Below are 13,475 nucleotides of genomic sequence, written 5' to 3' on the forward strand. Positions count from 1 at the left end.
GACTTCCGCCGAAGTCGGTCCCTCTCCTTGTTCGGGCGGCGTTCGGCGGTCGACGTCACCGGCCTTCTAGCCATCGCCGATCCACTTTTCCTTTTCCATTTGTTTTGTCTTGTCTTCCCACACACCTGGTTTCAATTCCATTATTACATGTTGTGTATTTAACCCTCTGTTCCCCCCCATGTCCTTGTCCGGAATTGTTTATTGTAATGCTTGTGCACGTTATGCTGGTGTGTGACGGGTTTTACCCATTGATTTATTATACTGTTAACGGTGGTTTTATTTATTAAACTGCGTCGTTGGAAATCAGTTTTTGCTCTCCTCTGCCGCCAGTACGCACTCCTTACAGAATTCCGGACCAAAACTTATGGAGTCAGCAGGAGCAGGTACCCTGGGTACAGGGGTGGAGGAGCGCGTCCGGGAGCACGCAGCAATGCTCCACCATCTTGGCTCCGCCATGGACTGCTGGGAGAGACAGGGAGTTCTCCCAGCGCCTCCACCAGCACAACCGGGGTCTCCACTACGCGCCCCTCCTTCTCCTGGTCCCAGTGGGATTCGTCTTTCCGATACCCATGGAGCTGGGAGGGGCGGTGCGCAGGGAGACCAGAGGGGATTCCAGCTCGTGCACCATCTGTAGCCGCAGAGGTCACACTGCCGGTTGGTGCCGGGTTGGTTCCTCTGGGTATCGAGGCAGCAGGCAGGGTGCTCTGGCGTCACCCCAGGTGAGCCGGTACCATTCTCACCCAGAGCCCTCTGTTGCACATATGTTTGTGTATGTCACTTTTCCTGAGTTTTACCGCATTCCCAGCATAAGGCGCTTGTCGATTCAGGCGCAGTTGGGAATTTTATAGATAGATCGTTCGCCCGTAGTTTAGGGATCCCCATTGTTCCCGTGGCTGTGCCCTTCCCCGTTCACACCTTAGATAGTCGACCATTAGGGTCAGGGTTGATTAAGGAAGCCACCGCTCCTCTAGGCATGGTGACGCAGGGGGGTCACAAGGAGAGAATTAGTCTCTTCCTTATTGACTCTCCTGCATTTCCCGTGGTGCTAGGCCTACCCTGGTTAGCTTGTCATGACCCCACTGTTTCTTGGCCACAGAGGGCTCTCACGGGGTGGTCACAAGAGTGCTCGACTTCCGCCGAAGTCGGTCCCTCTCCTTGTTCGGGCGGCGTTCGGCGGTCGACATCACCGGCCTTCTAGCCATCACCGATCCACTTTTCATTTTCCATTTGTTTTGTCTTGTTTTCCCACACACCTGGTTTCAATTCCATCATTACATGTTGTGTATTTAACCCTCTGTTCACCCCCATGTCCTTGTCCGGAATTGTTTATTGTAATGCTTGTGCACGTTATGCTGGTGTGTGACGGGTTTTACCCATTGATTTATTGTACTGTTAACGGTGGTTTTATTTATTTAAACTGTGCCGTTGTAAATCAGTTTTTGCTCTCCTGCGCCTGACTTCTCTGCCGCCAGTATGCACCCCTTACAATGTGCTGAGAGAAGGACAATGTACTGTCTACCCATACTCCCAAGTACTTGTATGAGGTGACTATCTCAAGCTCTAAACCCTCAGAGGTAGTAATCACACTAGTGGGGAGAGGGGCATTCTTCTTACCAAACCACATTACCTTTGTTTTGGAGGTGTTCAGAACAAGGTTAAGGGCAGAGAAAGCTTGATTGGACACGAAGAAAACTTGGTTGTAGAGCGTTTAACACAAAATCCGGGGAGGTGCCAGCTGAGTATGACTGTATCATCTGCATATAAATGGATGAGAGTGCTTCCTATTGCCTGAGCTACGTTGTAGATGTAAATTGAGAAGAGCGTGGGGCCTAGGATCGAGCCTTGGGGTACTCCCTTGGTGACAGGCAGTGGCTGAGACAGCAGATGTTCTGACTTTATACACTGCACTCTTTGAGAGAGGTAGTTAGCAAACCAGGCCAAAGACCCCTCAGAGACACCTTAGCCGAAATTTGTATTTCGCGCCACGCGATTCCACTGGCTGTTGACTAGGGACGCAAGTGTCCCACCTAGCCCAGGTAATAATTGGTGATTAAAGAGCTCAGCCATCCTTGTCAGTAAAAAACACATCAACATTAACCTCTCTAGGGCCGGCAGGACGAAATCGTCCCACCTACGTAACAGCCAGTGGAATCCTGTGGCGCGTTATTCAAATACCTTAGAAATGCTATTACTTCAATTTCTCAAACATATGACTCTTTTACACCATTTTAAAGACAAGACTCTCGTTAATCTAACCACACTGTCCGATTTCAAAAAGGCTTTACAAGGAAAGCAAAACATTAGATTATGTCAGCAGAGTACCCAGCCAGAAATAATCAGACACCCATTTTTCAAGCTAGCATATAATGTCACAAAAACCCAGAAGACAGCTAAATGCAGCACTAACCTTTGATGATCTTCATCAGATGACACACCTAGGACTCAAATGTGGAAATGTGGTATCCTAGGAAGGAGACGGACTGCTGGAAGAACAGGCATTTCTCAGCCTTGACATACAGGTCATGCTCCAACAGTCGACCAAGCACATTGTGCAACAAGGACACATGCTCGGCGCGTGCAGCGGAGTATATCAGAATGTCATCAATATACACCACTACACCCTGCCCGTGCAGGTCCCTGAAAATCTTGTCCACAAAGGCTTGGAAGACTGACAGAGCATTCATCAACCCGTACGGCATGATGAGGTACTCATAATGCCCTGAGGTGGTACTGAACGCTGTCTTCCACTCGTCTCCCTCCCGGATATGCACCAGGTTGTAAGCGCTCCTGAGATCTAGTTTAGTGAAGAAGCGCGCCCTGTACATTGACTCAATTGCTGTGGCTATGAGAGGTAGCGGGTAACTGTACTTCACAGTGATCTGGTTAAGGGCTCGATAGTCAATACACGGGCGCAGACCTCCCTCCTTCACAAAAAAGAAACTCGAGGAGGCGGGTGAAGTGGAGGACCGAATGTATCCCTGACACAGAGATTCGGAGACATATGTCTCCATTGCTGCCGTCTCCGCCTGTGACGGGATACACGTGACTCCTGGGAAGTGTGGTGTCTACCTGAAGGTTTATCGCACAATCTCCCCGACGATGGGGTGGTAATTGAGTCACCTTCTTCTTAGAGAAGGTGAGAGCCAAATCGGAATATTCGGGGGGAATGTGCACGGTGGAGACCTGGTCTGGACTTTCCACCGTAGTAGCACCAACGGAAACCCCCAAGCACTCTCGCGACCACCCCGTGAGAGCCCTCCATTGCCATGAAACAGTGGGGTCACGACAGGCTATCCAGGGAAGGCCTAGCTCAACGGGAAACGCAGGAGAGTCAATGAGGAAGAGACTGATTCTCTCCCTGTGACCCCCCTGCGTCACCATTACCAAAGGAATGGTGGCCTCCCTGATAAAGCCGGACCCTAATTGTCGACTGTCCAACACGTGACCTGGAAAGGGCCTAACCACTGGAACAATGGGGATCCCTAAACTATGGGCGAACGCTCTGTCGATAAAATTCCCAGCCGCGCCTGAATCGACGAGCGACTTATGCTGGGAATGCGGGGAAAACTCAGGAAACTTGGCTTGCAAAAACAGGTGGGCAACAGAGGGCTCTGGGTGAGAATGGTGCAAGCTCACCTGGGATGACGCCAGAGTGTGCTGCCTGCTGCCTCGACCCCCAGAGGAACCAACCCGACACCGACCGGCAGTGTGACCTCTGCGGCCACAGATGGTGCACGTGAAAGCCCCCCCTCCGGCCTCCCTGAGCGCAGTACCCCCCAGCTCCATAGGCACCGGAGCGGTGGTGCTGGAAGATGGAACCGACAGAGCCGCGTCTGAACGTTCACCCAGCCGGATGGACAGGTCCACCAGCTGGTCAAAGTTGAGGGTGGTGTCCCTGCAGGCCAACTCCCGATGGACACCCTCGCACAAGCTGCAGCGATAGTGGTCGATCAGGGCCCTGTCGTGCCATCCTACTCCGGTGGCCAGGGTGCCTGGAAGTCCAGGGCGATTACCTGGGCACTCCTCGTCCCCTGCCCCAGGTGGAAGAGATGTTCACCCGCCACTCTACCCTCGGGCGGGCGGTCGAAGAATGCCCGGAAGTGGCGTGTGAACTCCTCGAAGTGGTCCAGCGCCCCATCTCCTTCTACCCACACGGCGTTAGCCCACTCCAGGGCTTTCCCCGAGAGGCACGAGACGAGGGCGGACACCCACTCACGTCCCGAAGGAGCTGGGTGGACGGTCCCCAGATACAGGTCCAGCTGCAGCAGGAACCCCTGGCAGCGTGCCACCGTCTCATCAAACTCCCTGGGAAGGGCGAGACGAATCCCACTGGGACTGGGTGCAGGGGAGGCGAGTAGTGGAAACCCCAGTTGTGTTGGTGGGGGAGCTGGAGGGACTCCCTGTCTCTCCCAGCGGTCCATAGTCTGGACGACGCAGGTCCATGACAGCGCCGAGATGGTGAAGCATCGCCGACATTAACCCCCACAACGGGGGCACCCGCTCCTGCTGACTCCATTGATCTGTGTGGAATTCTGTAACAGGGTGAGTGACTGGTTGCCCGGGAAGTCAGGCACAGGAGAACTTTAAACCTCTCTAGGGCCAGTGGGACGATTTCGTCCCACCTACGTAACAGCCAGTGGAATCCCGTGGCGCGTTATTCAAATACCTTAGAAATGCTATTACTTCAATTTCTCAAACATATGACTATTTTACACCATTTTAAAGACAAGACTCTCGTTAATCTAACCACACTGTCCGATTTCAAAAAGGCTTTACAACGAAAGCAAAACATTAGATTATGTCAGCAGAGTACCCAGCCAGAAATAATCAGACACCCATTTTTCAAGCTAGCATATAATGTCACATAAACCCAAACCACAGCTAAATGCAGCACTAACCTTTGATGATCTTCATCAGATGACAATCTTAGGACATTATGTTATACAATACATGCATGTTTTGTTCAATCAAGTTCATATTTATTTCAAAAACCAGCTTTTTACATTAGCATGTGATGTTCAGAACTAGCATAGGAGAGAAATCGTATTGCTGTGATCAATGTGGGAAGAGTTTTACTACATCTAGCTATCTGACTATACATCAGAGAACACACACAGGAGAGAAACCTTATATCTGTGGTCAAGTTCATATTTATTTCAAAAACCAGCTTTTTACATTAGCATGTGATGTTCAGAACTAGCATAGGAGAGAAATCGTATTGCTGTGATCAATGTGGGAAGAGTTTTACTACATCTAGCTATCTGACTATACATCAGAGAACACACACAGGAGAGAAACCTTATATCTGTGGTCAAACTTCCGGTGAATTTACAAAAAATGTACTAAATTACTCACGATAAACGTTCACAAAAAGCATAACAATTATTTTAAGAATTATAGATACAGAACTCCTCTATGCACTCGATATGTCCGATTTTAAAATAGCTTTTCGGTAAAAGCACATTTTGCAATATTCTCAGTAGATAGCCCGGCATCACAGGGCTAGCTATTTAGACACCCAGCAAGTTTAGCACTCACCAAAGTCTGATTTACTATAAGAAAAATGTTATTACCTTTGGTGTTCTTCGTCAGTCCCAAATAATCCATCGTTATATCCAAATAGCGGAGTTTTGTTCGTGCGTTCAAGACACTATCCGAAAGGGTAAATAAGGGTGACGAGCATGGCGCATTTCGTGACCAAAAAATTCTAAATATTCCATTACCGTACTTCGAAGCATGTCAACCGCTGTTTAAAATCAATTTTTATGCCATTTTTCTCGTAAAAAAGCGATAATATTCCGACCGGGAATCTGTGTTTAGGTAAAAAGAGGAAAGAAAATAAAGCACGGGGTCGACTCGTGCACGCGCCTAAGCCCATTGTCCTCTGATCGGCCACTTGCCAAAAGCGTAAATGTGTTTCAGCCTGGGGCTGCCTCGATATCATTCAGCTTTTTCCCGGGCTCTGAGAGCCTATGGGAGCCGTAGGAAGTGTCACGTTACAGCAAAGATCCTCAGTCTTCAATAAACAGAGACAAGAAGAACAAGATCTTGTTAGAGAGGGCACTTCCTGTAAGGAATCTTCTCAGGTTTTTGCCTGCCATATGAGTTCTGTTATACTCACAGACACCATTCAAACAGTTTTAGAAACTTTAGGGTGTTTTCTACCCAAAGCCAATAATTATATGCATATTCTAGTTACTGGGCAGGAGTAGTAACCAGATTAAATCGGGTACGTTTTTTATCCGGCCGTGTCAATACTGCCCCCTACCCCCAACGGGTTAAGCGACATGGGCAGCTGTGAGGAGGAGGGTTTATTCTCCATGTCTTTAACCATTTTCCAGATGTTCTTAGACCCACAGAGAGAAAACGGCTCCTTCAAGTAACTAACTTTGGCCTTCCGGATAGCCTGAGTGCACTTATTTCTCATTTGCCTGAACGAGAGCCTGTCAGCCTGATTATGCATGTGCCAAGCCTTTCACCAAATGGAATTCTTGAGGTGGAGTAACTCTGCCAGATCACGGTCGAACCAGGCGCTGAACCTGTTTTTAATAACTAATTTTCTTTACGGGGGCGTGTTTGTTAACAATACCACAGAAAATATTAAAAAATAAGTTCCAAGCGTCTTCGACAGAAGGGATAAAGCTGATTCTATAGCAATTTACAGAGGATAGGTCATGAGAGAAGGCTTGCTCATTAAAGGTTTTTAGCAGGCGTCTATGACAAATAAGGACAGGTCGTTTCGCTGAGCAGCCATTACGAACACAGGCTGTAAAACAGTGATCACTAAGGTCATTATAAAAAACACCCGACTGATACCTATCAGGATTATTTGTGAGGATAACATCAAGGAGAGTAACCTTTTCTGGGTGTTTGGAGTCATACCATGTGGGATTGGTAATAATCTGAGAAAGATTTAGGGAGTCCCATTGCTTTAGGACCTGGTCAGGTGGTTTATGCATGTCCCAGTTTAGATCACCTAGTAGGACAAATTCAGACTTAGTGTAAGGGGCCAGGAGAGACCTTAGGACAGGTAGGGTACAGGCCGGTGCTGATGGTGGATGATAACACCCAGCAACAGTCAACAAAGAATATTTTTTTTTGAAGTTGAATGCTTAAAATCAGAAAATCGAATTGTTTGAGGACAAAAATTGGTGGAGACAATTGAGCACTGAAGGTGTTCCTTGGTCATAGTCTGCTGCTGGAAACACGTATGTGTTATGGCTTTACACCCCCTGCTATATTGTGGATAAAGAGTTACGTGTCTAAAAGAACACATAGGGTGTTATTTAATGGAAGCCACTCCAACATAATCCAGGTTGAATCAGGAATTCCCCAGGACAGCTGTCTAGGACCCTTACTTCTTTCAATCTTTACTAATGACATGCCACTGGCTTTGAGTAAAGCCAGTGTGTCTATGTATGCAGATGACTCAAAACTATACACTTCAGCAACTGAAATGGCTGCAGTTAGTTTCAGAATTGGTGGCAAGGAATACGTTAGTCCTAAATATTTTTAAAACTAAAAGCATTGTATTTGGGACAAATCATTCACTAAACCTTAAACCTCAACTAAATCTTGTAATAAATAATGTGGAAATTAACAAGTTGAGGTGACTAAACTGCTTGGAATAACCCTGGATGTTGATACAACAGTAGATAATATGGTGAGAAGTCTGTCCATAATAAAGCGTTGCTCTCCCTTCTTAACAACACTATCAACAAGGCAGGTCTACAGGCCCTAGTTTTATCGCACTTGGACTACTGTTCAGTCATGTGGTCAGGTGCCACAAAGAGGAACATAAGAAAATTACAATTGGCTCAGAACAGGGCAGCACGTCTGGCACTTAAGTGTACACGGAGAGCTAACATTAACAATAATTATGTATGTCAATGTCTCATGGCTTAAAGTGGAGGAGGGATTGACTTCATCGCTACTTGTTTTTGTAAGAAGTGTTGACAAGCTGAATGCACTGGGCTGTCTGTTTAAACTACTAGCACTACTGGACACCCATGCACACCCCACAAGACATGACACCAGAGGTCTCTTCACAATCCCCAAGTCCAGAACAGACTATGGGAGGTGCACAGTACTACATAAAGCCTCGACTACAAAGAACTCTATTCCACGTCTATTCCACGATGTGAAATGGCTAGTTAGTTAGCAGTGGTGCGCGCTAATAGCGTTTCAATCAGTGACGTCACTCGCTCTGAGACCTGAAGTGGTTGTTTCCCTTGCGTTACAAGGGCCGCGGCTTTTGTGGCGCGATGGGTAACGATGCTTCGTGGGTGTCAGTTGTTGATGTATGCAAGGGTCCCTGGTTCGAGCCCAGGTTGGGGCGAAGAGAGGGACGGAACCTACACTGTTACATCAGGTAACTGATGCAAGCAGTAACATCATATTTTTCTTAAATGATAAAAATACACCTTATGGAACAGCGGAACATTTTGTAATGTAGATAAGTAGTGGTGTAATAATGTTATATGATGTACTGTTTTATTTTTTTTTATGTGTAAAATAATATTTGCAGAAGGTCTTATTGTCTGATGAGTATAATTAAATATTTATTATGCTACACACTTTTCTTCTTAAATTATAAGCAGCATCTTGCCATTTTACAAAGTCTGTTTAATCTAAAAGTCATTTTCTATCAGCTGTTTCTGTGTCTCTCATTAAGGCTGCTGTGTAAGATGCATATCAGATCTGATGCAGCACTCACTTTCTTTTCATTGCTGGAGTCCTTCTTGGTGGCCTTGATGAAGTCACTCTTCCCCGCGAGGTGATCATCGTACTCCTCCAGTGTCATGTCTCCATCCTCAATCAGCACATGTGGCAGATGAGGATCTAGACAGAAGAGGAGATTGTGGCCATTAGACTGTGATACAGTATCACCTAGACAACAAGCATGTTTCAGTATGAGCTAGATAGTGGCTAGATATAGTACATCTTTTTTCTGTCACAGAAGTCCGTCTTGGATTTAGATTTCCAAGTTGTAATGATGTCGGAGTCAAAATGATAGTCCCATTACTGTTATTTCCTGCTCACATTCTGCTCTCCACAGGCATCTCTCAAAACATCTCTCTGCAGTGAACTTTACGGCGAGCTGTTTTTATTGACCGTTTATTGACCATTTACTAAATCAATGACGTTTTCTTTGAAAACCGACAATCATTTTTCAAAATCATTCAAGTTAATTTACCTATACCAATACTGAGGAAAAAATGGCAAGCACTCCATCTCCCTATTTTTATTTAACCTTTATTTAACTAGGCAAGTCAGTTAAACCGCTGCGCCATCCATTTGGTTGAGCTCAGCAATTTCCTTGATGAGATTGAAACCCCAGCACCACATCGGGCTGAACTGAATTGCACAGCGAGCAACAGGCCCCAGGTCTGTTTGTAGACAAAGCCATCTCTTAGCGCCTATTGAATAAGCAATCTGGGGATTTATTATTGCCTCTGGGAGACAACTGGTCCATGCATAGGTCAAGACAACCAGGAGAGGATAGATAGACAGCGAAAGAGAGCAAGAGGGGGGAGAGATAGAGAGAAAGGGAGGGAGACAGAGAGTGAGAGTGAGCGAGAGAGAGAGAGTGGGTGGGTGGCTGGGTAAGCCCGAGGACAGCTCATACATTTGCACAAGGTGGAGGGTGGATGGACTGGAGGGGCTGATGGTGAACAGATATGCAGAGAGAGAGAGTGTGTGGCTGGGTAAGCCCAAGGATAGCTCATACATTTGCACAAGGTGGAGGGTCGATGGAGGAGAGGGGCTGAGGGTGAACAGATATGCAGAGAGAGAGAGAGAGGCTGATGATTCCCGCCCATGTAATCTGATTAACTGTCCTCATATAAATAACAGGGCTTAGCTAAATGAATGGTTTGCTGCAGATAGTTGATGATTTAACAATGAGGACAGGTAAACACTGGTCTTTTCTGGGTATGTGATACTGTATTTTGAAGAGGAGTGAGTAATCGTAGTGTCTGCCAGGCTGAGTGGTGGGTGGTGGATGGTGTGTCTACTAAAGTGCAGTACCCACCGCTGGGGTAGATGAGGATCTCCACAGGGCAGTCATAAGTGTATTTGTCAGCCAGGGTGATGACAACGCTGGTGGCTGAGCGGGCCAGGGGGTCTGCGTCAGCCCGGATCGCATGAGAGGGGCTCTCCACACCTGCACAAAAACACCTTTAAAGCATCTACAGTGTAGAATCTACAGTGTAGAATAAACAGTGGCATCCACTGTGATTTCACTTGACAAAGACATACGCTATATACAAAAGTATGTGGACACCCTTCAAATGAGTGGATTCGGCCATTTCAGTCACACCCGTTGCTGACAGATGTATAAATTCGAGCACACAGCCATGCAATCTCCATAAACGAACATTGGCAGTAGAATGCCTTACTGAAGAGCTCCGTTACCTTCAACGTGGCACCGTCATAGGATGCCAACTTTCCAACAAGTCAGTTCGTCATATTTCTGCCCTGCTAGAGCTGCCCTAGTCAACTGTAAGTGCTGTTATTGTGAAGTGGAAACCTCTAGGAGCAACAACGGCTCAGCCACAAAGTGAAAGGCCACCAAAGCTCACATAACGGGACTGCCGAGTGCTGAAGCGTGTAAAAATTGTCTGTCCTTGTTTGCAACACTCACTACCAAGTTCCAAAGTGCCTCTGGAAGCAACGTCAGCATAAGAACTGTTCATCGGGAGCTTCATGAAATGGGTTTCCATGGCCAAGCAGCTGCACACAAGCCTAAGATCACCATGCGCAATGCCAAGCGTCAGCTGGAGTGGTGTAAAGCTGCCGCCATTGGACTCTGGAGCAGTGGAAACGCATTCTCTGGAGTGGTGAATCACACTTCACCATCTGACAGTCCGATGGACGAATCTGCCAGAATGCATAGTGCCAACTGTAAAGTTTGGTGGAGGAGGAATAATGCTCTGGGGCTATTTTTCATGGTTCGGGCTAGGCCCCTTAGTTCCAGTGAAGGGAAATCTTAACGATACAGAATACAATGACATTGTAGATGATTCTGTGCTTCCAATTTTGTGGCAACAGTTTGGGGAAGGCCCTTTCCTGTTTCAGCATGACAATGGCCCCATGCATAAAGCGAGGTCCATACAGAAATGCTTTGTCAAGATTGGTGTGGAAGATCTTGACTGGCCTGCACAGAGCCCTGACCGAAACCCCATCAAACCCCTTTGGGATGAATTGGAATGCCGACTGCGAGCCAGGCCTAATCGCCCAACATCAGTGCCAGACCACACTAATGCTATTATGGCTGAATGGAAGTCCCCGCAGCAAATGTTCCAACATCAAGTGGAACGCTTTCCAAGAAGAGTGGAGGCTGTTATAGCAGCAAAGGAGGGACCAGCTCCATATTAATGCCATGATTTTGGAATGAGATGCAAAAACAAGCAGGTGTCCACATACTTTTGGTCATGTAGTGTATCACAGAAATACTCAAATAAATCCTGTTTGTGTGTGGAGGTAGCTTTTTACTCATAGTGGAAGGATGTCTATATCGGTATGCAAGTCACTGTTGGTCAATAACATAAATTGCATTTATTATTATACAAATAAACTGCAATGTGTAGATGGTTGTGTGTTGTGTCTCTGACCTGCAAGGAGATAGGGGGCTCTGATCTCCAGCTGGAAGCTAAACTCATAGTCGATGGAGTTGATGGCCTCTTCCTCCAGTAGCAGGGCCATGCACAGCTGGGGATTTATGGGTGTCTGTTCATGTGGACCCAGGGCACAATTATGCCTATCCCTCCTGTGCAAAATACCAGAATACAAAATCATATAATGTATTGTCCACGAGTCAGCTCTTTCTCTGTCTAGAACATTTAAAATAATGAGTCTAATACCGGAAGGTGAGTGAATAACTTAAATTCTAAGTTCACAGTCAAAGGGATACTTCAAGACTCAAGAGTTACAAGACTGTAACTACCCATTGGATACCACGAAATTGGGCAGAAAAAGGGGTAAAATAAAATAAAAAATAAAGATCAAGTTTCCTTTATAGATCAAAATGGCTCCATAGATGTTTTATTTGGACAAGACAGCGTTGACATTCAGTTGTGGTTATGATGATGACACACTGTCACAGCATTCTTACGTTCTGTTCTGGAAGTTAGGGGAGAGTCCCTGCTCCTCGTTGATGGTCCTCTGGACCCTCGGGGTGCACACGGAGGGTGACGTGACACGGATTCCCCCGTCCGGCAGGGTGGGTAGCTCAGAGGAAGTGCTGACCAGCACGTTGACCGTCTCCAGAGGTGGGATGACCCCCAGATTCACCACCAACACCGTCCTCTCCAAGTCCTCGTCCAGCACTATCTGTCCTGGAATACCATAGCAGAACAACTCACATAAATGGTAATGTTTTGTATTTTTCTGAGCAATATTATCATTATTCACTGGATTATATTCTAGATACATAGTTGGAACCAAAAACACTAGACTGGTCTCTGTTTGGACTGTCTTGCCATCTCCAATTGTCATTGTCACACAAATGACCATAGGAGTTGGCAAGATGGCACAAAGAGATCTGTGGCCAGGCTACAGAACCACTGACCACTTCATGACAGTTTGTGACGATTCCTCTAACCTTCAGAGGTGACATGACGTGAGACACATTCTTACCACTGCCACTCTGAAGGGCTCCGTTAGCTGTAGTGCAGCAATCAAAGTAACAGTCATCCATCTTGGACTTGTCTTTGATTTGCACTGTTATTATTTGGCTGGAGATCATAGCCTCGAATCCCACAACAGTAGAGCATTCTTCCAGTGGGTAAATGAAGATACCTGCATCAAATGAAGACAGGTAACATTAACCAGAGGCAATCAGGCAATTAAGTCAAACTAACTCAATTATGTTAATACAGCCCCCGGACAGTGCCTATGTTAATGTTTACATTGAGAAGCCTTGTGGAAGCTCTGGAGGCTACAAGGGAAGTAAATTCAGAATAATAATTTTAAGCACATTTGTATAAGCCCCCCAGAGAATGTTCATGATCACTTGTAGTAATGATCTTACTTTGTTGTATATACTAACAAATGAGGTTCTCACCTTCAATAGGATGGTCCTCGAAGTTGTTGTAGGTCATGGATGCTGTCAGGGCTAGAGTGTAACCTCTGACACAGGAAGTGATCTCAGAGACACTGAGAGGCAGAGCAATCTGCCTCTCCTTGTTGATCAGGCCTGGCATGGTGATGCTTCTTTTATGTTTGAGTTTCTTTTCATTACCAATCATAGACTGGGGGTAAATAACAAATTGTTCAGACACATTTTTAATAACTCAGAAAAAAACAATTAAACAAACAAACAGCTTTCATTATAAGCTCTGATATCCTCTCTCGTGTTGTTATCCAGCAATAACATCAAAGAAAACAGAGTGGGCCTTATAAATGCCTTTCAAATAAATCCAAACTTTATTTAACTAGGCAAGTCAGTTAAGAACAAATTCTTATTTACAATG

The 13,475-nt window shown here is 46.2% G+C and overlaps 1 protein-coding gene across 1 annotated transcript in view; it reads right to left on the bottom strand.

Moving 5' to 3' along the window:
* LOC106567143 (von Willebrand factor A domain-containing protein 5B1) overlaps positions 1–13,249 on the bottom strand; it is a 68,996-nt gene extending 55,747 nt beyond the window's left edge. Inside the window, exons 1-8 of the mRNA XM_082959726.1 lie at positions 13,067–13,249; positions 12,640–12,801; positions 12,116–12,338; positions 11,616–11,770; positions 10,034–10,165; positions 8,717–8,841; positions 4,217–4,424; positions 4,014–4,174 (exon numbers count right to left, since the gene is read on the bottom strand). Coding sequence (XP_082815852.1) covers positions 4,014–4,174; positions 4,217–4,424; positions 8,717–8,841; positions 10,034–10,165; positions 11,616–11,770; positions 12,116–12,338; positions 12,640–12,801; positions 13,067–13,205 — 1,305 coding nt within the window. The 5' untranslated portion in view covers positions 13,206–13,249. The remainder of the gene's footprint in view (positions 1–4,013; positions 4,175–4,216; positions 4,425–8,716; positions 8,842–10,033; positions 10,166–11,615; positions 11,771–12,115; positions 12,339–12,639; positions 12,802–13,066) is intronic.
* Positions 13,250–13,475: the final 226 nt, after the last annotated feature.

The sequence above is a fragment of the Salmo salar genome, chromosome 13 (genome assembly GCF_965601325.2).
Source record: "Salmo salar chromosome 13, fSalSal1, whole genome shotgun sequence".
Classification (NCBI taxonomy): domain Eukaryota; kingdom Metazoa; phylum Chordata; class Actinopteri; order Salmoniformes; family Salmonidae; genus Salmo; species Salmo salar.